Source organism: Empidonax traillii, unplaced genomic scaffold (assembly GCF_003031625.1).
Source record: "Empidonax traillii isolate 1590-97213 ecotype Southwest subspecies unplaced genomic scaffold, ASM303162v1 scaffold143:size1492093, whole genome shotgun sequence".
NCBI lineage: Eukaryota > Metazoa > Chordata > Aves > Passeriformes > Tyrannidae > Empidonax > Empidonax traillii.
Genome location: NW_020955336.1, coordinates 1,060,934 through 1,085,994, shown reverse-complemented (window position 1 = coordinate 1,085,994; position 25,061 = coordinate 1,060,934). Strand labels below are relative to the sequence as shown.

Below are 25,061 nucleotides of genomic sequence, written 5' to 3'. Positions count from 1 at the left end.
GACCCCAGCAGGGACCCCAGCAGGGACCCCAGCAGGGACCCCAGCAGGGACCCCAGCAGGGACCCCAGCAGGTCTGCACAGCTGCTATCAGCAGCACTTGGCCACAGAGCAGTGACTACACTGGCTGTCACAGAGCACAGCCAGCCAGGGTGACTCAGGAACAGTGGGACAGGCTGCACTTTCAATTGCTGCAGGAAGCAGGAAAAATGATTCACATCCTTTCAGCCAATGCTGAACCAGAGTGCTGTCGCTCCAAGGCGAGAAAACTCGCGGTGACAAAGGGAGTCTTCAAAACACAATGCAAAAAACCCAAGTCCCTGATGCCCTGTGCTTACTCAGGAGTCTGTTCCCACCCCTGTTCCTTCCCAGACACACCACTCTGTTCCTGAAACCATAATTTACTCCCTGAACCCTTTCTTTTAAAGAAAAAGCAAACAAAAAACACCAACCAGTTTCTTTCCTCTCAGCTTTTTGCTAGAAGGTCTGTTGGCTCCTTTTCAGGGATGATAAGCAGGAATATCTGTCTGATTGCTTTAACACCCTGGGATTTATTTATGTTTTTTAAAAGATACAAAAAAATATTACGCTGATGTTATAATGACAGCCAATAACAGTTTGCTCTTGTATAGTTCTAGCAAGACATCACAAAGAAGGGAGAAGTATTACCTCGGGGGGTTTTGAGAGGGAAAAGCAATAAAAATAGAATTTGCCAACAACTTCACTCGGTCTTTTGTGGATTTATAGTCGCACAACAATTCACAGCTGTTATATTCAATCATTTCATTGCACAGAGGCAAAGGGATAAATACTGTGAAGGAGCTGATGAAAAACCTTTCTTATTTGCCAGAGGAAAAAGGGGAGAAGACTACAGTAAAGAACTCTAATTTAGACTACAAGGGAGAGTGAATCTATAAGGCCAGAGCATTCACTCACCTCTCAGAACTGTCAAGACTTCCCTAAAATCCAGGCTCTAGCTCTAGCAGCAAGTTGCAGAAGTGACTGCTGTTGAATGTAGCCAATGTTTTCTTGCACTTTATTTGTATCATACATGAAATTCAGGTAAGGACACTCACAGCAACCAAAAGCTTCTCCACTTCCTAGGACGGAGCCTGCTGCCAGACACTCCTCCATCCATTCTCTATTCATGCAGTTTGGATTTAACTCCAAGTTACATTAATGAAGAACTGGTCACAGATCTCTCAGGGTAGGAGTTTTCCTGCCTAACTGGCCAATGTAGCTGAAAAGAACCTCTTCAGATCTCATGTTCTGAGGTCTCCTATGACTAAAATATTATGAGACTCAGGTATTGGGTGAAACACTAAGGTCTTACACAAAGAGCAAGTGTTGATGTACCTGTAGGAGTGATAGATGCATATGTTCTATCTTCTTGCTCTAGCTGGTCACCCAAACAGGTTTTGTGAGTCCCATCCAACGCTGAGCGCCTCAAGGAAGAGTTCTCCTTGGCCAGCCTGGCAATGACCACTCTGACTCAGCCACATACACGCTTGTAAAATTAAAAGATGCAGATGACACAGGCCAGATGGGAAGGGAAATATGCAAACAAACATAATCTGTGTCATGTAAAACAGCAGATCAGGAAAGAAAAAAGGTCACATGCATTCAGTCGTTGGTTTGGTTGTGGGTTCTTTGTTCTTCCCTTTCTCCTCCCGAGCAGTGTACTTACATACCTACTGCCTGCTCTGGGAAAATGGATCCCTGCAGTGCTGGCAAGACCAAGGGAATCCTCAGGTATTACCTCTCTCCTGGAATACATGAAATGCCACACCAAGTACTTTCAGATCTTGTATGTACAAACAGGTGGGCTCTTTGGTCTGGCAATCCTTCTGTTAGCTCCTTTTCCAATACAGCACAAACACTGCACAGACATTCAGCACATGGAATCCTCTTGAGACAAGAGGAGGTTCTTGAGACAAGGGAACAACAATGGCTGCCCAAGCAAGAAGGGCTTTAGTCATCAATCCCAGTCTGTTCCACCACTTCTGGGAAAGTTTGTAGGGAAGTCTCATGCTAAGTGTGTTGTCTTCACCTTTCCTTCATTTCTTGTTGGCAGGAAATCAAAATAAAACTGTTGCTTACAATACATTCCACATATAAATGTAGCAGAATCCTACAGTGTAATGGGGAGGATTTGTCTTTCTGGCCCAAATTAGAAGATTTTGACATCTGGTCCTCTCTGTTGCTGAAACACATAAGCCTTCAACTTTGCTCCATTTTCTATCAGAATCTCACTAATGGGCAGGGAAATTGGGACTGCTGGAAAACAGGGAGAGAGCCTACCTGGTGCCACTGGTTTGTTTTCTGTGTTGCTTGTAACCATGGCGCTGGAGCAGCACGAAATAAAACACAGGCACCTTCAAAAGCGGAAGGGCTTCCACTTCCCCGTCCTTCCCCTGAAACAAAAGAGTATAATTTTTTACATACTTTGTAATTACTGGCTCTGTTTTTAGAGAACATTTAATATTAAGAAACTGCTTAGACAATGTTATTTTACAAATTGCTCTGAACAAAGCCATGGGCAGACTCAAGTGGCCCAAATACTTCTTTTGGGTTTGGTTTTCAAGAACACCAAAAACCTGAAATGCCTGGATTCATAATTTTGATTTGACTCATGTTACCTTAGAGTTGAGATTTATATTGATCTGACAATGCAGCTTAGCACAGGTGAACATAGCTCTAAACATCAGGGTTTTTTTCCTCTTCAAGTTTTTTTTTTTTTTTTTTTTTTTTTTTTTTTTTTTTTTTTTTTTTTTTTTTTTTTTTTTTTTTTTTTTTTTTTTTTTTTTTTTTTTTTTTTTTTTTTTTTTTTTTTTTTTTTTTTTTTTTTTTTTTTTTTTTTTGTCTAGACACAGGGCGATTCCAGCCTTCCCTGTTTTAACAACTTTCTCATTTTTTATGGTCACAGATTATGGAGGCACACAGATTTAACCCTGGGCCTTCCTTTTCTGTCTGTATTTTAACAACTCCTTACTTCCAATCAACTAAACTCTTTCTAAAGCTCCAAACACCCACAAGACTCAAGAGTCATTCATCTGTTTCTTTCTCAAATTCTCTCTGACAAGGAACCACGACATCTCACCCAAAGAAAGATTAAATTGTGTTTTGCAGTTGATAAAACTATTTTTAAAAAGGCAGTGTTAAACAATTTCAAAGAAGAGGCAGTGCCCTTTGGAAATGTGTTATTATCCTCTTCCTCCAATTCTTTCATGACAGTCACAAATCAGAGTGCAACAACCCAAATGTTTCCAGAGCAGCAAACTGTCACCTTCTATATATAGCCCAGGTGTCACAGTTCAACCCTGAGTCTTATCTAACAGCCTTAGAGGTAGGGCAATGCTTGGAAAGCTGTGGGTACAAATAATTACAGCAATTTACTCACAGTAAGTTTTGCCAACCAGCTTCAAGTCACCACTGTGGGCACTGATAAAGCCCCCAGAGTTTGGGGAAGGCTGTTGGCATCCATGCCTCTGGAGAAACCCTGCAGAACAAACACCACAGATTCCTCTCCCTCACACTCTCCTCTCTTATTGAAAATGAAATTTTATATCTGAAAGTTTTACAAGTTTTCTCTGGAAATGCTTGAATAAGCCAGTTGTGCCGTATAAATCAAGGAGGTGATAAATACCATCTCCATTTACAGAGATCTTCCTAGAACAGAGCAGAACACAGTGCTGCACTTCCTGCCTCTGATTTACTGCCAGCTCACTCAGCCATGGAGGATTCACACTGTGGTGCCCAAGGTATCCTGACCTTCCCCTGCGTGGCTTCAGTTCGGCCCCTCAGAAGGCACCACGGGCAGTGTCGCTGCTCAACAACTTCCTCAGCATCCGGGCCATTTGATCCTGTCAAATACATCCCAACAGACCCCGCCTGTAACGTCACTCTTGTCAGTGTAATGAGTAAAAGTTAACACCATAAACCTCACAGGCCAATGAACACTACATTACATGGCAAAGGCAGTCATATATCACTTTATCAAACTAATTTGTCAGCGAGTGAAATCATTTACAGTATGCAGTCTGGTTCAATTTATACCACTCTGCCATGAAATCGATTCAAGACTATAAATGATTTACTCAGATTAGGACACAGGTACCTTTTTTATTTTGCTAATTTGCTAGTTAATAGACTATCTGACAAAAGAAACCCCAAAAAACAAAGAGATTTTCCTCAAAAATCCAAGCCAGAAATCCCTGAAAACTATTCTTTAAATTTAAGATGGAAGCATCACCTCATAATGGCAGAGCACGTGCAGGGAAAGGATTTTAGGGGGACTGGGAGGACTAATAAAACAACATTATACATATGTGTGTTCTCAATCAGGTCTTTATAGTTGATCCCACATAAGTTCACTGCAATGTAATGCGAGGTAATTATTATTAAAATATTAAATTCACTGCCTGACAACATCCAAAGCTTTAGGAGCCTTTGAATGGGGCTGTATGCTCAAAGACAATGGAGTATAAAGACAACACAACAATTTCCTAATTCTTTACATGATGCGGGAATCCTTCAGTATTGCCCCCTGACTTTGGCTGTTACAAATTTCACCACAATTCTAAACCAAATATATTTATATTTGGATTCGTTTCTAAAAAGAGTGGAGGCGAAAGAGAACTTCAAGGTAACGGTGAACAAAAAGTCTTCCAGCCTTCAGCCGCTCCCAGGGAGGTGGAGTTTAGGAAGAGGCCGGCATCTCCCTGGAAATCAGATCTGAACAGAAGGCTCTCTTCCCCATCCTCCACTTCCCTCCCGGCCGCTCTGAGCAGCTGAGACAAAGTCTGCTCTATTCACAAGCAGCTCTTCAGAACACAAAAAAGGAGGAGGCTTGTAAAGACAACTGCATATAGACCCTGGAAATAACTCCCGATGGCCACATTCTCCCCATTGTCACTCCCTTCTGCATTGTGTCACACCATATGCTTTTTAAATGCACAAATTCCCGTACAGAAGATGCTGCCTTTGGCCCCAGGCTGGTAACTGAGTCTGTGCAAGGGCCTGAAGGCACAGCCAGAGCAGCTTGTGGAGCTCAGCCCGAGGGCTGGGGCTGTTACTGAGCCTGCCATGCCATTCCAGGGATCATCCTGCAGCCAGAGCCATCTCAGGTCATTTTGGGGTTTTCCATGCCCTGGTGCACATAGATATCTTTCTTCAATTCCATTATTTCCTGGATAGAATTTTTTTTTTTTTTTAATAAATTGAAACCTCATTTAGCCCAAACAGGAAGAGAAACTACTCTAGCAGAGAGCTACTACATTGAACAATGAAAAATACAATGCAGTTACTTACATACCATCTGATACTAAATTATACTTGTTGATATAGCAAATTACATATGTCCTGTCTCTGGAAGAGAAAAATAACATGACTTTATTTCTCAGAATTCTGTACTGCTGCAGGAACAAACTACATATTTTCGGATTCTAGAAGCAACAGTACCTCTGCATTGCAGGTACTGCCACTCCTAACTGCTCAGCACAAACTTAGCCTGCAGTCTAATTAATCTTTACATCATGAGCCTCTGGTTTCACCAAATTTAGAAATGCAATTAAACTATGAAAAAACAGTTTTCCTAGATATGTGAGGACAGATCTATCAGTATTCAAAATTGAAACTGAAAGCTAAAGGAGATAAAAGAAGTTTATTAATACAAGTACCAAAAAAGCCCCCACCTCAATTTAAGTGTTGGCTTCAGTCTTTATATGCTCCCAAAAAAACTGAAGGAAAAAAAAAAAAAAAAAAAGCTGGAGAGGTGCAGTCAGGAGTAGCAAAAGTCCCAGCAAACAGAAGGGACAGATGGCTCAGATTTAATCATTAGTATAAATGCCTGTGCAGGACACCACTGACCTGGGGAATGAAAGAACCGAGTCCGTCTCACCAGGCCCCACTGAACTGAGCCACTCATTCCTGTGCCCCCCTAAACGAGAGCAGAGGGAAACACAGGCCACACACCCAACCCTTCTTTACTAGCAAAGTAAAACCAACTAGAGAAGTGTATTTGGTAAGTTTATCCAGCACCCAATGCACAAGGGCCACAGGAAATTTCAAAGGGAGTCAGCTGGTGACAACAGAAGGAAAAGCAGTAGACCTTATCTTACACAAGCAACAGATAAATATGTATTTTTTTAAAAAAGCATATCCAGTAAGTTCTTGGACAGAAGTAGAATCTTTGAAGTGGACAGTGCAACAGCAACACATTTTACTCTTAGACCATTATAACAATTTAAAGAGAGTAATAAATTCACTATATCCTGTTTTACTGTATTAATACACAGACTACAGAAAGAGAAGAACATCTTGACAAACCCTAGGAAAGCGGGAAATTTTAACCCATCCTTAAATTTGTCTCCTTACCCAGTTAAAAGAAACTGAGTGCAAATCACCTACCCCAGCTGCAGCAGGTGCTCGAGGTCTGGCTCTCTGCTCATTTCCCCTTTCTGTACGACACAGGCACCATTGTACCCACCACTGGACATCCATCAGTCCCAGCACAGCACCTGCCTCAGGACATCAGGCTCCTTTCACAGTGTGTCCTTTAGCCAAAGGCGTTTTCTCTGCATGAATGGCAAGTGCTTTCCTACTTCATATTGTCTGCTAAGGTTAAACGCTATTCATGGGCTGCCACAGCAGCTCCTCTGTTTGTATCTAACTACCAGATACACTCCCGAGCCTGAAATACAGTAGAATGAAACCCCATCACACACACTGCCACTGCACATGGCAGCCTGATTGAGCTCATGATTTTTCAGCAGATACAAAGAGCAGTAACAATGATTAAGAGTTCAGGTGTCTCAGTTTCCACCCCGTCTTATACTGCTTTCCACTTAGAAATCCTGGAGACATTGTTTGGTTTGTTTTGGTTTTCAGGTTTTTTTTGTTTGTTTTGTTTCATTTTGTTTGTTGGTTTTTTTATTATTATTATTATTTCTTTGTGGTTTATTTTTTAAAGCCACTCCAGTGAAACGCAGACAGCTGTTACACACTTTGTGTAGCACCCCTAAATATAATATCCACTTCCACAACCACCAAGCAAAAGGAGCTGCTGAGCTGTTCATTACTTTGTTCAACAGACTGAATATATTTCCTAAGCTCCTAACCACTTGTGAGCAAGTAAACACTGGAATTTCTGGAAGTTACACCTACAAACATTATTCTCCTTTTAAGTCATCCATTAACAAAACTTTGCCAGAAGCATGCAACTCATTTCACCATGTTTTTTGGGTCAGAGGCTTATCAATGCATTAGGTCCTTTCCACCCTTGCTAGAAACAAAACCACCACCAGCATCTTAATTCTCAGTAAGGACAGCTTTGTTTTTTCCTCCTCCAAATTCATGACAGCTTATAAGTGGACTAAAATCTGATGTTTTCAGTAGCCCCTTTCCCTTTTCCAAGTGGAGCTTGTGTTTGCACGCACTATCACTGTCACCACAGCTCTTCATGATGAAGAATTCGAGCCACAGAGCTTTTCCTTTACATCAAATAATGCCACAGCAAACCCAACAGCCCCAATATCCAAGAAGCTACACAGAGGACTAACAGGGGTGACAAAACTGCCAAATATAATCCCAGAACACCAGTGACATCTAGGGGCTACTGAGGTGGGAGAGACTGACAAACCCCGCTCCCAACAGTTCTGCAGTGCAAGGCAAGCCATTGTCCTCGTGTGCTGACAGAAGGCACATCACCAAGGAGGAGTATGTGAATACCTGCAGCCACATTTAACTCATACTCTTTATTATGTTTACATTCAAAAAAAATTACAAAAAGCAGAAGTAACTGTGAGGGATTACCTGGTAATTTATCACATCAGCAGCACTTCAGTTCTCCCAAGGTTATACATCAGTTATCAGAACTTGCATCCAAATGCCAGCATGATACCTTCTGGGTTGCAGATAACCTGAGTGTGTGGATGACACTCAGATTTGTAGTTCTGGGAAGTGTTTCATCAATACATCTCTCCTCTGCATGCTGAGCTGAGCGAGGAACCAAGGAGCTGTTAGGACAAAAATGTTTTCAGACGCACACAGAACTGCTCACGTATTTAGAGTCGATTCAGAAGACTTCAAAGGGACTTGGATGATGTGTTGAACAATCACACTTTAAAATGCATGTCTTGGCAGCTGAGTGCACAACACAACAACTCTACCCTTGGTGTGAAGGCAATTCACCTGTGTGCTGAACTGTTTTTTGGAACCAAAACGTCTTGATTTCGCAGTTTACAGAGATATTTGGGTCCCTCATGACCAAACTAGGGTTTGTACTACCTTGTTCTGTTTAAAAAATTCCGTGAACCTCTCAAAATAATCATGAAAAAAAAAGGCTAAGGAGGGTCTCATCACCTGAGTACCTTCTAACCCACGGAGCTACACCACTGCTCAAAATGGGAAAACAGGCATCTTCCAGGCTGTCTGCCTTCTCCACTCCTCAGAAAATAAAACACAAACAGGGAAGCACAGTAGTTTCAGTAATCTTCAGACACTACACTTCACACCTTAACAGAAGGCTAACAATCACCACACAAAGCCAAGTCAAGGGGCACAAGTGGAATTCTCTAAGTTACCCATGGAAAAGCATGGGGGGTTGCAGCTTTCAACAGTGCAGAAAGGACAACGTGTCCTCTGGCAGTTTTGAACAAAAAGAGAACCCACCTGCATATGCTCTTCCATCTGCACGTGTTTTCAGAGCAACTAGTCAGTATAAGGATTCAATCTTCCATTTGACCACTAAACTTACCGGTCAGACGAGTTGGCAACAATTTCACTTCAGGACAGTGAAATGTCCTGTCGGCCACAGCTGACATCATAACTTGCAAGTTCTGCAATTTGAAATACCAATTTACATACTACTAGTAAAATAAAAATATTTTTTTACTTCTTACATGGAGTAGAAGCCTCAAGGAACAAAAAAAAACCAACTAAAAATATATCTGTTTTATTTACCAGTTTCTAAAAAGCAAAGTCATAAAAATTAGTCACAAGTGGCAAAACCAAAATATATTGCACAGTGTACAGAAAACATTGTTGACATGTTGACAAAGTGTCATCACAAATAAATCATCTTACAACAGTTTGGAAAAATTACAGCTTCAGAATCTTATCTATAAATGGAGGCATGTAGATTTAAAGTTACAGGAAAATATTTTAATACCACCCTGTAAATGCAAACACTTTAAGGATGCAAGATTAAGTCCATAATTAAGCACATCCACAAAATGCTCTAAATATACTTTTCTCTTCCTTTCACTAAGTTACAGTTACAAGATGGTCATCGAAAAAATAATAAAAGAACTGAGAACAAATAAAAAAAAACCCAACATGAAAAAAGAAAAGCATGCTAAAGCAAAGAAGTTCAAAGTGGTTGAAAAGTCTTCGAAAAAGATTTGTATAATTATGATGCACTCCTTTTATATAAAGCTTTTATTTTTCCCAAACCCTGGTCCAATTAAAACTGTTCTGTTTCCATGTAAAAATGAAATCTATTGAATATGTTGGTATAGCTGCACTGTTCCATTTATGATTAAAACATTTAATACATCGGACGTGAACACCAACACTTGAACATTTCTCATTCAGTTTATATTTACAGATATTTACGTTTGACCTTGCTAAAGTGTTAAAGACAGGAATCAGATCTTGCTGGGTAGTGCTTCACACTACATTGAAGATACTTATTTTTTTTAAATTGTGATTCTACTTGTTTCACAAGTTCACACATTTCACTATCTGCAGAACCTGTCTCCAGTGCAAATTTCCTCATGACACTGTCCAATTAATGTCTAATTAATTACTTGACACAAATTATTTCTTTCACTAAGCAAATACCAGTCACTTCTCCATGTTTTGGTGGTGTCAGATCTAACTTCACATCCGCTCTGTATGCAAAGAGAAACATTCTTAGAGAATGAAAATAACCTTAAATTTCAGTGAATAGAAACGTTATCCTAATAAAAAAAGAAAATGCTTCCCATGAAAAACATTTTAAGACAAACATGTCCAAGTCAATTGAATTTCTCCATTTTTCACCCCAAGACTTGAAGCTGACATCCAGCAATACTTCAACTACATGTCCTTTAACTAACCAACATATAAAGTTGTTCTTTCATGTTCTCTTCCCACATCCAACACATATAAACAGCACAAGAACATAAAGTACAAATATTCAAGTCAATACAATCTCAGAGGCATTAAAATTAAATCTTCGACAGTAAAGGATTCCAGCCATGCTAAGTTTGAGATTATGCAATTCAAATAGAGTGAGTCAACACTATTCTCAAAATCACTTTCTCTTTTTTTTTTTTAAGAGCTGTCTTCCAATGACAAGACAAGTCTAATCCTCCCTTGCCACGTACAAACTGGATGTTTGTTCTGCCACATCAGAACAACTGATGGCCAACCTTCTGACAGAACTAGTCAGAAATGAAGGTTCAGGTTATGCCAAGCCCTAACAGCCACTGGACCACACACAGTCATCCTCTGTGGTCTAAAGTTTTTAAAATCTTTGAGCATAAAGATTCCTAGAGTATAAATTCTCAGAAATTATGCTTCAAGGTAACAAAGTTCATAGTGTTGCAGTGTCCATTTAAATAAAAGGCTACAAAGTTGTCAACACTCCTCTATACTTACACAACAACACGTATTTTAACCCAAGACCATCTTACAAAATCAGCTCAACATTTCTCTTAGACAAAAAAAGTTCCTACATTCAAAACTATAGGAGACAAACAAAGAGAATGGGATCAACCGGTATGAGAAGGGCAAGTGTGAATTGATTTCCTTGAAGGTTATTTCTTCTACAATGCTGGACCACTTTAAATATTAAGATCAATGCTAAAGAGCCACTGAGCAAAATTGCTTCAACAATTTCTAATGCTGAATCATTTACCAAAAGGGGATTTGAAGAACCGTTTGTACGTAAGGAGATTTCCAGCACTTATTAACCCACTCTACAAAAAACAGTAGGCAACAATGAAAGTTTCTACAGTTTATAAAGAAATACTTGAGGCATATAAGTGCAAAATGTGAGTCTTTTAAAGAAAAGCTATACCATCTTCAACAATGTCCTTACTGGGAAGAGATTGCCACCATTTAAAAAGAGATTCATTCACAAATGACTCTTCTAGAGCAAGAAAAAAATCATTTGCTTTTATGAACTGGATTCATCTTGCTGGATACAAGATTAAAACCTTTATGGATCCTTCACTGTCGTTTTGAAGCAGTTTTCAAAACAACAGGCTCAAATGCTATGTTTGTTCTTCACTGGTTTGACTCAGGGAAACCAAGTTGTTTTCTCCACTGTCTTCAATCATTTCATTAAGGTCCATTTCATGGATTTCTTCATCATATGATGTATAAAAACTGCTCTGTATATTGTCCTCACAAAAAATACATTCCTAAAAAGAAGAAAAAAATATAGAAAAAAAAAAAAATCAAAACAACGGCTTTTCCAAACAACAGTCCTCTTGCATGCAAGCCTTGATTCCAAGAGAACCTTGACATCTGTGCTGCAGCTACCAGATATATTCTACTCCACAACTTTTCCACACACTGTGATTTTATAATGTGCAGTAAATCAATAAAAGTACTTGAGAACTCTACTGGAAGCAGTTATGTCATGGATCATTTATAATGCTGACACCTTCCAAGCACCTTTTCCTCCATTTGACTGCTAACACTGCAGTAACATAATCATGTTTAGTTGCAGGGCTAAGGAGACTAAAGCCAGTGTACAGTTACAACAAATAAACCTGCTTTCTTTTGTTGTTTTTATTTTTTTTTTTTGCCTTTCAAGCCATTGATCTACTCAGAAGAATCAAGGCAAGAGATGATCCTGAGTGAGAAGTCTGATAGAGAAAAGGAACAGTATATTGCCATTCATTTTGTACTTTCTAGAAAACAGTGGCCATAAATTTCTGCACACAAAACAGAGATTTTTATGTAGTGAAGTTTCTGGTCATGTTGCTAAAGGATTTCAAACAGATAAACAGAAACTGAGAAAGAGGAAGGAAATTTCTTATTCACCACTGTATTCACCACTCCTTCAATTTCCCTTATTGGAAAGGAGACTTGTGGTAAATTAAATCAAGCTCAAAACCACTGCATGTGAAGTCTGAACTATTTTTTTCTCTGCATTAACTGACCAAGCTTTCATTAGGAAAGGAAGCATCTAACATAGGCAACTAATAATCTATACATGCAAAGGTAACTAACTCATTAAACTTACGGAATTAGCAACGGTTTTTGGCAGCCCACCCTGCTGGATCCATGGATGAACTTCAATAAGCTCTCTTTTTTGGTCTTCTGTAAATTTTGGTTGTAGTTTCTGCATTTGTTTTAATTTCTGCTTATCTTCTTTTAAAACTGTTTCCAAATCCCTAAAATAAAATGTATTTTGAAATTGAGCTTCAGGAGTTTCTGGGTTTCATGTCTATATAAAGTTATACAGCCAAATACTAACATTTTTCAAGACTATTTTTGTTCTAAAACATTATGCTTACAAATCTTATACTGCAAGAAAATTAAGTGTGGTTATTTCAGCAGCTCCCTACATTTGCAGACAAATTTAACACATCTCTGTTGGCTCATTGTCTTTTCAAATCCCACCAGTGAGAACAGTCTTCTCAGAGCTACTCAGGCAGCACCACCAGTGAAACCACCACAAACTCCAGCTTCCCTCTGCTGCTCCTGCAGGAAGTTCCAAGTTCCCCTTCAGTGGGAGGACAACCCAAACCAGACACCAGATGCATGTGAGATACTAAAGCAGATGTAGCAGATGTAAATATGTTTCAGAAAGTCATCAAGAATGAACTAATCTTTAGAAAACACAAAGTTCTCTCTCCCCCCAAATGTCCTACCTTCATACAGAAACTTAAAAAACCTACCCCATGCCAACACTTACAAGCTGTATTCCTCTATAAAAGACGACAGTAGAAAGCAACTTCCAAGATATCCAGTACAATTTCTGTTCCTTAGAGGATACTCCAGAACAAGTTGGCTTTACACTTCCCTTTTAGGGTATCATGCTCTGACAATGAGCTTAACTCTTGTTATCACAACATCCTGTTTTAGACTGTCATACTTTGGCAGGCTTTGCTATTTTTACAGTCTACTGGAATTCCCACCTATAGTTGTCAACACTTCAGGCTACAAAACCCGAGAAATGTCAAAGTATTTTTAAATCTAGGGAAAAAATGCTAAAGTTCTTGCAATGTATTCTCTACTTCTTTCCCCATCATGCCTGTGCTTCTGTATTTTGAAAGCCTGTTTTCCTTCTTTTTCAAAGGCTTGTCTTTACTGAAATATCCTATTCTATCCTTTCAAAATACCATTCACTACTCCCACAAAATAAATTAAAAAAAAAAAATATATATATCTGCAGACTTGACACCCCTCCTCCCCCCCGTATCTGTTCTTTGTTATTGAAGCAGGGAGTCTTTTATCTGTTAATAAAGCTTTTTTTATTAGAAATCCCCTCCAAGATATATAGAATTTATGAAGGACTATGACATTGGAATTACCGTGAAGGAATCTGGTAAGTCATCATAACTGTGTCATCTGTGTTTGCCATCAAGAGCCATATAGGATCCTGAAGGACATATTTAATGAAGTGCTCACTTTCTTCCATTTCTGTCTTCATTTTGGTTTTATGATGATTTTCTGAGGAATCAATGCTCCCAAAGTATTTGCTGGTATGACTAGTTTCACTACTACCTGTAAACAGAGATTTAAAATTTTACTGTAAATTGTCAAATACATAGGTTATCCAAATGCTTTTGAAAATAGAGAAGATTACCGAGAACTGAAAGTAAAATACAACCACTCTTCTATTTCCTTTTTTAAACAGAGGGAATTTCCACCCCTGGGTAACTGCATTAACATTTTTAAAACTCAAATCCTCAAGTTCAGTCTCTGTTAAATTTCAGCAGAATAATTACCTAACTTTAATTTAAAACTCTGAAAGGAAACGTGAAGGAGTATGGTCTTTTCATTACTCTGTCATAACTGCATAGTATCTTAATGGCTATTTTACACATGCTTAAAAAAGGTTCTATCCTGTAAATCAACAGAAAAACATTTGTTTAATGCAATTAAGAAAGAAATCAAGAATAAACCACGCAATGAGGAGTTAGGACAAAGGTTTTCATTTGATGTTCTTGGCATTTGTGACACCTCAACATTCCAGAAGAATTGGAGTGTAAGAGAGTTCTGGCTGCCAGTGTTACCTGTTCTGCTCCCTGACATGCCACAGCCATTGGATCCAGAGCCCAGAGACTCAGCAGCTGCAGATACACCACTCCCTGAAGAGGCTGACCCAGTGCCTGAACATGCATCTTCTTGAAGTAAAATGTCAAGCAGGACACTGGACATGGAGAGTTCATCACTATTTTGAGCATCCATTGGAGATTCAGCCTAGTGATAAGGAGAAAAAAAATAAAATTAAAAAAACAAACACAAACCTAAAAATCACAGCTATTTATTATTAAATGCAAATGATTAGTAATAAATGAAGTCCACTTCATATTCTAATATGTCTATATAATGATTTAAAGATAGACAATGACCCAGACAGACATATGACAAGACCAACTGAGGAAAAATAAAGTGGACTGATAGGTAGACAAGGGTTCTTTCAGTAACACCAATCCAAATTCTCTCGGGGAAAAAAAAGTAAGAAAGGCATTTCCTGTTCAGCTTTGACAGCACCTACTGCCCTAGACAAGTCACAATTTATCCAAGCCACGTAAGGCATACACTAGCAGGTGCTCCTACTATAATCTGCCTCAAAGAGATTTGCATCACCAGTCCACCACTGTTACATCTCAGCACGCACTGACAGCAGTAAGAAAACACTCCCAGGTGAAGTTTCCTAGGTCAGATAATCTATTTGTATATTTTTAAGGGAAAGAGCTCTAACTATGCTGATTTTTAATGCAAGCAAGATTTCCCTGCAAGTCAGTTTGAAGATTAAATATTAGAAATTAAGGCTGACAGGACTTAGCAAAAGGTAATAATAGAAAGAACCAGCTTTATCCTTAACACATTCCTGAACAAAGGAAGGTGAAGGTTGCAGCTCCATCCCACCAGTGACTCAGCACTTACAAAGATACTCTATGGCGCCTTTGGAAAGCACAAGTATTAGTCTATATATTTCCTCCACAGAAACCTTTACAGACACATTACTCCATCTGAAGCTATTTGTTGAAGTCATTTGTCAAATTTGAAGGAGCCAGGAAACAGAGGTTACCAAATAATTCAGCACAGTTTTAGTGCACCAAATAAAACAAAAATAATGATCTGCAAGTAACAATCCCTCTTCGTTACTTTGGTTGCTTGTCTGTAAACGAAGATGTGATTTGATTTTAGATCAACTTCTTTCAGACCAATTATAGATTGTTTTTGCCCTCTACATAAATTCACTAGCCCAAAACTTTTTGCTAAAAATAAAAGTGCCCATATTATTTTGAAATCTATTTCAGGGGTTTTCAATGGGCTTATCCATATTCTTAAACTTTTTTTTTTTAAAAAGTGGAAAAAAACTGTTTCAAAATGTATTTCCAAGCTTCCTAGTGCAACTTTGGAAGAACAACAAGGTAGATTTAACTTTTAAAGGTTAAGACTATTGTAATGATTGGGTTTCATGTTTTACTCTGCTGCAGTTTGAATTTACTAACTACAATTTTGAGTCGAGCTCCTGGCACTGACAGACTATTGTCTGTCATTAAAAAAATAAGTCCTGCAAGTGAAAGGATTGAAACTGATGTAGCAGAGATGGGAAAACAGGTGTGTGATCCCTCAGCATACTTACTGGTATGGATTCCTTTCCACTGCAGTTATCAGTTGTCATAATTTTGCCTATGGCTCCTTCCTCATTTAAAGCTCCGTGTAATCCCGCAGGAGCTGCACTTTCAGCAGTTTTTGTGGTTTCTTCCAACTGCAGAAGGTTGAGAGGAGAACTGCACCTTGACTGGAACAGAGGTGGTGAAGCCTGGTCATGAGGACCCACTGACTGTGGAGTGCAGGAGCGGGACGGCTCATTTCGTGTCTCTGCGACAGGAGCCTTTTCGGGCTCTGCTGGTGGATTGTAATGGAATGGCTGTGTCGGGAAAAACGCCTGCTGTGGGAAAGGGCTGGGGGTAGCAAACGGTGGCTGTGCTGGAAATACTGTCTGTGAGGAGAAAGCGGAATGGGCAGGGAAGTTGGGCTGACTGTGGTAAAGTGTTTGAGGTAAGTTATTGTTCATCTCGGGGTAGACATAGTTGGGGAGCACAAGAGCTACGACCGGGGTCATGAAGGGAGCAGAGAACTGGGAGGGTTGCATAGGGCAAGTATTTCCAGAGTCTGGCAACTGATTAAAACCAGAGAGTGAAGTTTCAGGAGCTGGTGGCACAGTCCCCGCTGCTGGAAAAACAGGAAGTGAATATGCAGGCATAACAGTGGGAAAAGACACTGCTGAGTAGCTCGCTTGGGAAGTCTCTGATGGTGACCAAGCAGTGGTATTCAAACCCTGGAGAGGGAACCGATGGGGGAATTTCGCTCCAGAAGTTGTACTGTCTGAAGACTCCTGTGGCTTAATGCGCTTGGATTTCCTGTTCTTTCCACTTTTTTTCCAAGGCTGATCCACTCCAGAGGTGGCGTTTCTTTGTCCACGGCCACCTGCAAAAAAATAAAGAAGTTATAATAAAGGTTATAAAAAAATAGTTACACAAGACCTGTATAACTACTTAAATTAAAAATTAAAGATAAAGATCTGAAAAAATTGCTTAGCAGTGTCTGACTTCTGTTTCAACACAAGTCAAGACTGAAATGGTAAGAAAATCAGATCAGTATCAAGCCTTTTTGAAATGCTTGATCAATGCTTGAAATGCCATCCAGAGTTCCTAGGCCTAATAAACAAAACAGTCTCACTACTACTGCTTTTCTCTGCCATTTCCATCCCACAGATTGCATTAATAACTTAAAGGCAACCAAACAATTACCAGATTGTTTCACCATAGTGGAATGGGGAAAAACAGGAAAACAAAGGAGTTGAAAACAAAACCAAACCACAAAACGTGAAAAAAAGACAGATGGAAAGACAGAAGGAAAAGAAAAGCAAGGGATTACAAGCAGAGATACAGTAAAGCAAACATGCTAAAGCATGTTTTTCATCCCTTGAAAGTATATGCATGACAGTAATGTTATAGTGAACAGGTAAAAATCAAAACGTCAGTTACTAAATGAAAAATTATATTCCACTCTCAATCTTCTGGCAAGAATCTTTCTGTGGACTTTGAAAATATCACGCAGCTGTTACTGTTCACAGTGGCCCCACAACACAACCAAAAATGGAAATGCCCTCCCAACAGGATTCACTTCCTACATAAATGCAAGTCTTATAGAGAAAACTACTGCCATACCACGTTCACCAGGCCGTCCTTTTGGTTTATCTTGTAAGTAGTAATTGCAGTGCGACTGAAATATATTAAATCTCTTGATTTCTTTAAACTTATTCAAGAAGCTCTGCTCCTCTTTTTGTGTATGCACTGCAAGGACTTCCTTTGTCAGTCCCAGTTTTTTAAAGGGCTCCTTTTCTTGATTTAGTTGTGCAGAGCTGGATGGAGGGGCAAGAGGTTGGCCATCCAAGATTTCTGCTCCACTCGGACCATCTTCTATCATTTCTACAGAAATAGAAGGAAAAATATATCAAGACAAAGTTAAAAAAAAAAAAAAAGCTCTGGATATGCATTTTTAAGATATTACAATTCTGTAATAATTTCACTGCAAGTTTAAGATACAAATTCCATCCCTACTTATTCCATTTCCCAAGTGACATTTCAGCTGTAAGAAATGTAAGTCACAAGCAGATATTAGCTGTTCACAAGTCTGACGTTTAACCTTGCCAGTAATTGCCATTTTGCAGGAAAAATTATTAGCAAAAACCATACCTAATTCAGGTTGTGTTTTCTTGTCTCCGACATGAACAATGGTACTACTGTAGCTGCACTGACTTGTGAGAGACACAACACTTTCAGGCTTGCCAGGTAAAGCCAAAGATGTTAAGTGAGCACCAACCACTGGAGGACCACTCGATTTACCAGATGCCTTCAACACAGCAGGATCTATTAAAGAAATAAAGTTGCAGTTTAATGAACATAAACGAGAGAGAATTCAAGTTACAAGTTGCTAGAGTTGCTAAACAGTAAAGGCCAAACTGTGCTTGACAAGAAAGACAATGAGCATTTTACTTGCTGCATTCCACCAAGAGTATTCTAGGAATAGAACAACTACTGAGCAACCAAATCCAATCCTCTATTCACACATACAGCCAAACCAAACGTTTTCAATGAAGGACATTTTGCTCCTTCCTGGTCTTAACTGTTCTTTCATGGCACAATTTTGGAAGGCACTTTCCAGCCGCTTCCAGCCTAAGTTCCCCCCAGCACCCATAGTGTTGTACACTAATCTGTCATTAGCTGGTTACCCTGACAGTTTTGCTCTGAGTTAGTTGCACCTAGTTCAAATTCCCTCCCCTGAAAGCTACACACAATAATCCAGCAGAGGTCATACCAGTGCCTCATAAAACAGTATTAAACATTCCTCCTTTCAGAGAAATGCTTCCATAACACATTTCACCACTAAAATTTGCCTTTTTCCTGATTAGATTATGCTGGTGACTTCATCATTCTCAGGCATCGGTGCAACAAAAAACTAGTGACCCACATCACATCCTGCCTACTAGAACTGCAGAGGCTCCAAATTACAGCATTTCAGTTCCTTCTACAGGACACTTTGCTCCTATGTATACTGATAGCTTCTAATTTCATTCTAAAAGCTGCATTAGAACTTCTTTTTGAAGCTGGTCAAAAGAAAATACAGACAAGATCATTCCCTATACCAATTTTTGAGACACTCCAGGGACACTTTCCCTTCAGCCTCATATAATGACATGGCTGAATGAACAAAGCTCTCATTTGTGTTTAGTTCTTTTATTAATCTTACAATTCTTGTACTAACCAGTTACATTCTGTATTTCATTTCCCCATCCAGACAAGGGACTGTGTCAAATCCTAACCTTCAAAATTCTACTGTATTTTATACAGTACAAGTAAGTTCATAGCATCTACAATCCAGATATTCTATCAACTGCTCAGTATTCTGACTGTAGGGAAGATTTTAATGAGAAAAGATCACCAGCATCAAACACTGAGAAAACAACTATGAGGTCATGCCCAAACTACACTCATTATTTTACAAAAAGTAACACCCAACTGACTGCTAGCCAAAATCAATCAAGAAAAAGCTGTGCTGTAGAGATACCTCCCAAGGGCTGTATAGCATTCTCAGCTGCTTTTTGTTCGTGAACTCCAGAACTCAGTGATGCAACACTTGTTGAAGGTTCACATTTTCTTTTTGCTGTACCAGGCACATTACAACTCTCCAAGTACCTAAAACACAACAATTTAACAATATGAGATATACAAATCTTAAGTCCAGAGGTCAAGAGTAATTTACACACTAGTTGCTTACCTGATGACACTGTCCAAACAGCTGATCTGTTGATATGAATATACAGGTTGTTCTTTCCAAGCCAACTCTTCAGTAGTCACATTCTTAGGAGCAGCTGTTACTGCAGTATCCTTTCCCCCTACATCTTTCACCTGACCACCAGGAGTATTTTGTTTTTCTGTGAAAAGAGATTCTGCTATCAAGCAATTATGGCATTAAATCCCTGCAAATTCTCATCAAAGTAGCAGTAAACATTTTCATTTCTGCATATTTCTTAACAGGTCACAAATTAACCACTGTAAAGCTGGAGGTTTGCACACTAATGGATGAACATGGTGTAAAATACTTTCCTGTCCTTATGGATTCTTGGAGGTGTAAAGTTTAGTTAGGTCATATTATACAAGGCACCAGCACAAGAGACTATAATTAACTTTTTAACGTCTTACCTGCAAAAGACTCTTTCTTATAGTCCACTTTTGCTTTATTGTCAGTGAAAATATGCTGCCCTTTATTCTTGACCTTACGGGCATATTGACAAACCTGCTGAAAGCAGTTCATTAAAAACAGTTATTGCAAAATTTTGACATAAAACAACATTCACAGAAGCTCCTCAGTAGACCAAATCTAACCTCAGTCTTGCAATTAGTTCGATCGCAGGAGAAATCTGCATGCATTGCATACAATCTTATTGTGCAGCAGGAGCAATTTGGGAAATCGATAAAAGACATTTAAAGTAGGGGTTTTGTACACAATTACTCTGTATTTTGTTTATTATGGTTGAATGCCTTGGATCGGAAAATATAAAGGATACATTACAAAAATGACCTCAGAAAAAAAACCTATTACTTGGTGAAAAAGTAAGGAAAGCCAGGTATCTATTTCCCTCAAAACCAAGATCTCTTGGGACATCACTTTTCTGCATAGCTCCAAAAGTAGTAATTTATCTGTTACACAAAAAATCCAGAGACTTCATCTGTTTATGCCACCAGTGTTGAAGAACTGAAAGCCAAGAAAGTGATCACTTTGGCAAGAGCTGGAGTCTGCAAAGTCTGATCACAGAAGTGCAAATTAGATTTGGAAGAATTAGCCTATAAGCAGTATAACTCAGTGAATAAAAATTTTGGCTTTCAGAATTGAATGTAAAGTAAAGTTTTAAGCACAAACTAAAAGATTACTACATTCCATTTATTTCACTCTGTATTATAGGGCGTATTTTTGCAACATTAAAGGCTATCAGAGTCAAGCTATCACTTGATTATGCAGGTATTACTGCATTTAATCTTCTTAGTTTCATTTGGGAAAACAGTAATTACTGACTTTTCCCTCCAAAAAGAAACTGCTTTCAAATATCCAGCTGGTTTTTCCAACACAGTATGTAACATGTAACAGATATTAGATTAAGTAAACACATTTTACGGGTTTAAATTCTTTATAAACCTTGACTTTCACGCCTATAACTGTGTTTGGTATCCTGAGACTTCATCTACACCAGGAAGGTTTATTCCTTTAGATAGAAATGTTTTTCCTTATGTCAAAAAGGATGACATGTTCTTCACACTTCCTTCCATCCCTCACTTGAAAGTGTTAATCTAAAAGGTAAAAATGCCCACTTTGACCACTTTGTTTTGTGCCACATACTTGAATAAGAAAAACTCAAACCTACTGGCTTATCCTTATGAGTGTCTTCATTATTATTTCCCGTGCTGTCACTGGAGGATGCCACACTCATTAAGTGCTCATGTGAACCATTGCTACCTAGACTTCCATAGCCACTGGATCCACTGTTGTGTACAGGCTGTTAAACAACAACAAAATATACATTTATATCTACACATGTATCTCAGCACGTCAGTAACTCCATGCGAAAAAAAAAAAAAAAGGCTTTATTTTGTGTTGGGTTTTTTTGTTGCTTGGTTTTTTGGGGTTGGATTTTTTGGTTGGTTTGTTTGTCTTTTGAGAGGACTCCTTAGCTGTATGAAATCCTTAAGGTACCCACTGGAGTTCTAACGTACTTCAGTAAGTCTTGCCTGGTAATCCTGAGTGCAAGCAGTTCCCAGGATTGTAGCCAAAGATTCCAATACAGTAGCAGAGCTAAACAAAGGGTCACACAAAGATAAACAGCCTTCCTTCAGTGGGAAATGAAAAGGGTACCAATTAAGGCACGTGCTGTACCTGCAGTAGCAGCCGATATATTTGCTCAGTGATTTCCTGAACACTGGGGTGAAGGATTCTATCCTCTGTATAGTTGGGAGCAGCAAAGACATCTTCATTCAAGGGACCCCTGCATAAATCAAACATATACCAGCTCATTACCAGTGCAAGTACTTCAATCACAGAGAGGCCACAGCTTCAATTTAACATCTGTATAGACTAAGCAGAATCTAACGCTTATTCTGTTCCCTTACGTCTTTCTCAAGGACCACTAGGTAAACTCGAGGGAAGGGAAAATAAATTAAATTTAAAAAAATCTCAAAGTCCCAACAGTTCGTTGACTTACGTCCTAACTTTGTGTCTTCCAATAATAAATGAAACTTTTCTACTCCAAGGGTTGATGAAACTGGACCAGCTGGTGTCCATGGTGATATAATCTCCATTTCTAGTGCAAAACCTGATTGGTGAGTAGTCAAAAGGCTGTCCTCCATACTGAAGAACTGAAATGAAGGATTCAAAAGGAAATTTTAGATTAATATTTGCACAATTCTACTTAATGATTCAGGATTTTGCAATGAATTGCCAAGGAGGAAGATGCTATTTGAAGTAACGAATGCCAGATACATCAATACTTTCAGAAATGCTGGGCTACCAGAAAAAGGAGACCTTTGTAATTTACTGGACTATGGTCAAGAAAATCACCTTTAGAATACAACAAACTAAAGGAGGCTGAATTAACAGTTTTACAATTTAAAACTTGAAAAAATTCACATTGCCAGAATGACTCTTATTCTCTTCTCTGTGAAATAAGAAAGACTATTATTTAAGGTGTGACAACTTCTATCCCACCATTCTAAAGAAAACTTTCTTTACATATGAAATATTCATTCACAGTCAACTTTTTTTACAGCAGATACATATCTTCATATTGAATACAAAACTAAGTGATTTCTCATTTTCATGAATTTGCACTGAGAATCAAGTTGCACAGTAAAAGATTCAGTATTTACTTGCAGAAAAAAAATCATAGACACAATTCATTTTCCCCTCCTACTTGAAGCCTTCGTCATCATTCTTATTAATTTTTTGGAAAAAAAAATATTTCTGCCCCAATAAGGGACTACATACTTTTTTTGTGAATTGCTAGCATTAAGGGTCTGTCATTTGGGTGAAGATGCACCAAGACTGGTGTTCCCACTAAGTCCTGAGGTAGGTATCCCAGCAGAGGTACTGCTCTGGGGAAAGAAAAAGAAAAAATAATAAAAATCAAGTGGAATAAAGGTATATTTCATCTTTAAAATACTTCCAGTTTTCTTTGCTATTTTTCCTATGAAGAGAATGAGCAATCTAAAGTCTAAATATGGTGAAAAAGCAGTTCCAACTTAATAACACTCTTTCAACAAGAGGGATTTTGCTTGTTTGTGGGGTGGTGGTCAGACCAAGTCAAGGAGTCTCCTACAGCAGTTCTGTGGGTTTTTTGCTGCCTAACTTTAGAGGATAAATACTTACCCTAATTTTAAAAGAGCATTAATAAACTATAATCTTGTAAAAGTCTCATGAAGGTAAATAGTACCCCAATCCCTTGGCTGCAAGCCAAGGGTAGGGATCACAGGATTACCAGGGCTGAACTAGCAACAGGGCAGTTGAGTAGGACTCAAGACAACTTTCTCACAGGCAGGTTAAGAGTTCAACTTCAAGGAGTTGCAAGGAGACAAGCTTATTAACTAGAGGATTAAAAGCAATATTACCGAAATCCTGCACATTATCAACAACCGCTCCTAGTGATGTGAATGGCTGATTTATGTGATGAAATAATTTTTATTGATCCCTTCAGGCATTTGCATTAAGGAGAAAGAGTGAAAGTTCAAAAGTGTCACCTTGCACCTTAGCCTGAAGATTAATAAGCTTTGGAAAAAAAAAAAAGCAAACAGAAAACATTAAGTCAATACTACTCAGTAATGCTGAAGTTGCCAGATACCAACAAGTCATCTTGTAAACTCCACACACTGTACACTTTCCTCCCACAGCCCTGTTTTCTGACAAAGGTTCAGGGTAGGAAGATATTCAGGTATCTGAATAGCTTTAATGGAAAACTCAGCCACAGTGCACCACAGACAAGGGATTTGTGCCATGTAAGAACTCAAAAGCATTATGCAACATATGCCTTCAACACTGCACTTCCAACACCCCACTGGAATGACATCAGTTCCCCAAAACATCAAACATACCCTTCTGGCAAAGAGGCTGAGATATTCAGGGGAAAATGAGGAGAACAACTAATGCCTTAGTATTGAAGCAATTAGTTAAGTGATCTTGGAAGCTTGCAGATGAACTAAAGCAACAAAGCTGAAACTGGCATGAAACTCTCACCAAACCACATCGTTGTGACACATTGACATTTAAAAGTGCTGCCAAGTTCAAATCACATGAGAAAAGTTGTGCCACTAGAGGACTTTAAAATACCAGTCGACTCCAAATGACTTCATCAAGTAACACAGTTAGAAGGTTTTGCTCAGTACCATTCCTGTTCTTTGCCACCTGCTTTATGAAAGCCTGGCAAACACCACGCTTGTTTGAAAAAGAGATCATATTTTATCCAACTGTTACTTATTAACCCAATTATAAATGAAGATGCAAATTCAATCACTTCTATGAACAAAACAAAACAAAACCCCCCTCTGTGTTCTTATACTGATACGAAGATCACTGGTAAAGTCAGGATCTAGAATGCGAGACTGAACTGGGCTCGCTTGTTCTGATAAAGAGGAGACTAAGAAATGATCCAGGAGCTTCCCACAACTCCTGGAAAGAGAAGTTACAAAAATGGAGTTAAATTTTCTTAGTGGTTGCCAGACAATAAAATGGGCAGTGGTCCCAGACTGAAGACTGGAAAGCTTATGCTGGATGTTAGGAAAAGTTTTTTAACTGAGCAGTGCACCACAGGAACAGTTTCCCACAGAGATTGTGCAATCTCTGCCCCTGAAGGTTTTCAGGCATTTCTGAGACAAGATTACAGATGATCTAACCTAGAGCTGGGCAATGGCTTTGTTTCAAGCAAAAGATCTCCAGCAGTCCTTTCCAACCAGCCCTTCTGTGATCACATAATGCTGTATTTGAGAATGATGCCTCAGCATCATTATGCTTCCTCATAATGAATAACACATCCAGAGTTTAGGTTAATAAACTCATTTTATGAATGCAAACGCACACATGGTGCAAGAATGGCTGACGAGGAGAGGCAGCCAGTTTAGTTTGTATCTCGGAGAATGAAATTTAAAGTGTCAAAACAACACGAATAAGAAGGTTCTTTATATTGTAAGCTACGTGCAGAACTGCTCTAAATTAACTTACGAAGATACATTTCAAAGACAAATATAGATAGGAATGATCCATTTAACTTCAAAAAAATA

General features: G+C 38.8%; 1 protein-coding gene across 7 annotated transcripts in view; it reads right to left on the bottom strand.

Annotated features, from left to right (window-relative positions):
• Window positions 1-8,934: 8,934 nt before the first annotated feature.
• PER2 (period circadian regulator 2) overlaps window positions 8,935-25,061 on the bottom strand; it is a 37,132-nt gene continuing 21,005 nt past the window's right edge. For 6 of the 7 annotated variants that reach the window (XM_027884338.1, XM_027884335.1, XM_027884334.1 and 3 more), the window contains 14 exons: window positions 22,780-22,886; window positions 21,998-22,151; window positions 21,673-21,781; window positions 21,164-21,295; window positions 19,947-20,043; window positions 19,522-19,678; window positions 19,312-19,439; window positions 17,940-18,113; window positions 17,412-17,672; window positions 15,821-16,668; window positions 14,238-14,424; window positions 13,533-13,725; window positions 12,239-12,389; window positions 8,935-11,408 (listed from right to left, as the gene is read on the bottom strand). In XM_027884338.1, the coding sequence (XP_027740139.1) occupies window positions 11,259-11,408; window positions 12,239-12,389; window positions 13,533-13,725; window positions 14,238-14,424; window positions 15,821-16,668; window positions 17,412-17,672; window positions 17,940-18,113; window positions 19,312-19,439; window positions 19,522-19,678; window positions 19,947-20,043; window positions 21,164-21,295; window positions 21,673-21,781; window positions 21,998-22,151; window positions 22,780-22,886 (2,848 nt within the window). In that variant the 3' untranslated portion in view covers window positions 8,935-11,258. The remainder of the gene's footprint in view (window positions 11,409-12,238; window positions 12,390-13,532; window positions 13,726-14,237; window positions 14,425-15,820; window positions 16,669-17,411; window positions 17,673-17,939; window positions 18,114-19,311; window positions 19,440-19,521; window positions 19,679-19,946; window positions 20,044-21,163; window positions 21,296-21,672; window positions 21,782-21,997; window positions 22,152-22,779; window positions 22,887-25,061) is intronic. The other variant, XM_027884339.1, reaches the window with a different exon arrangement.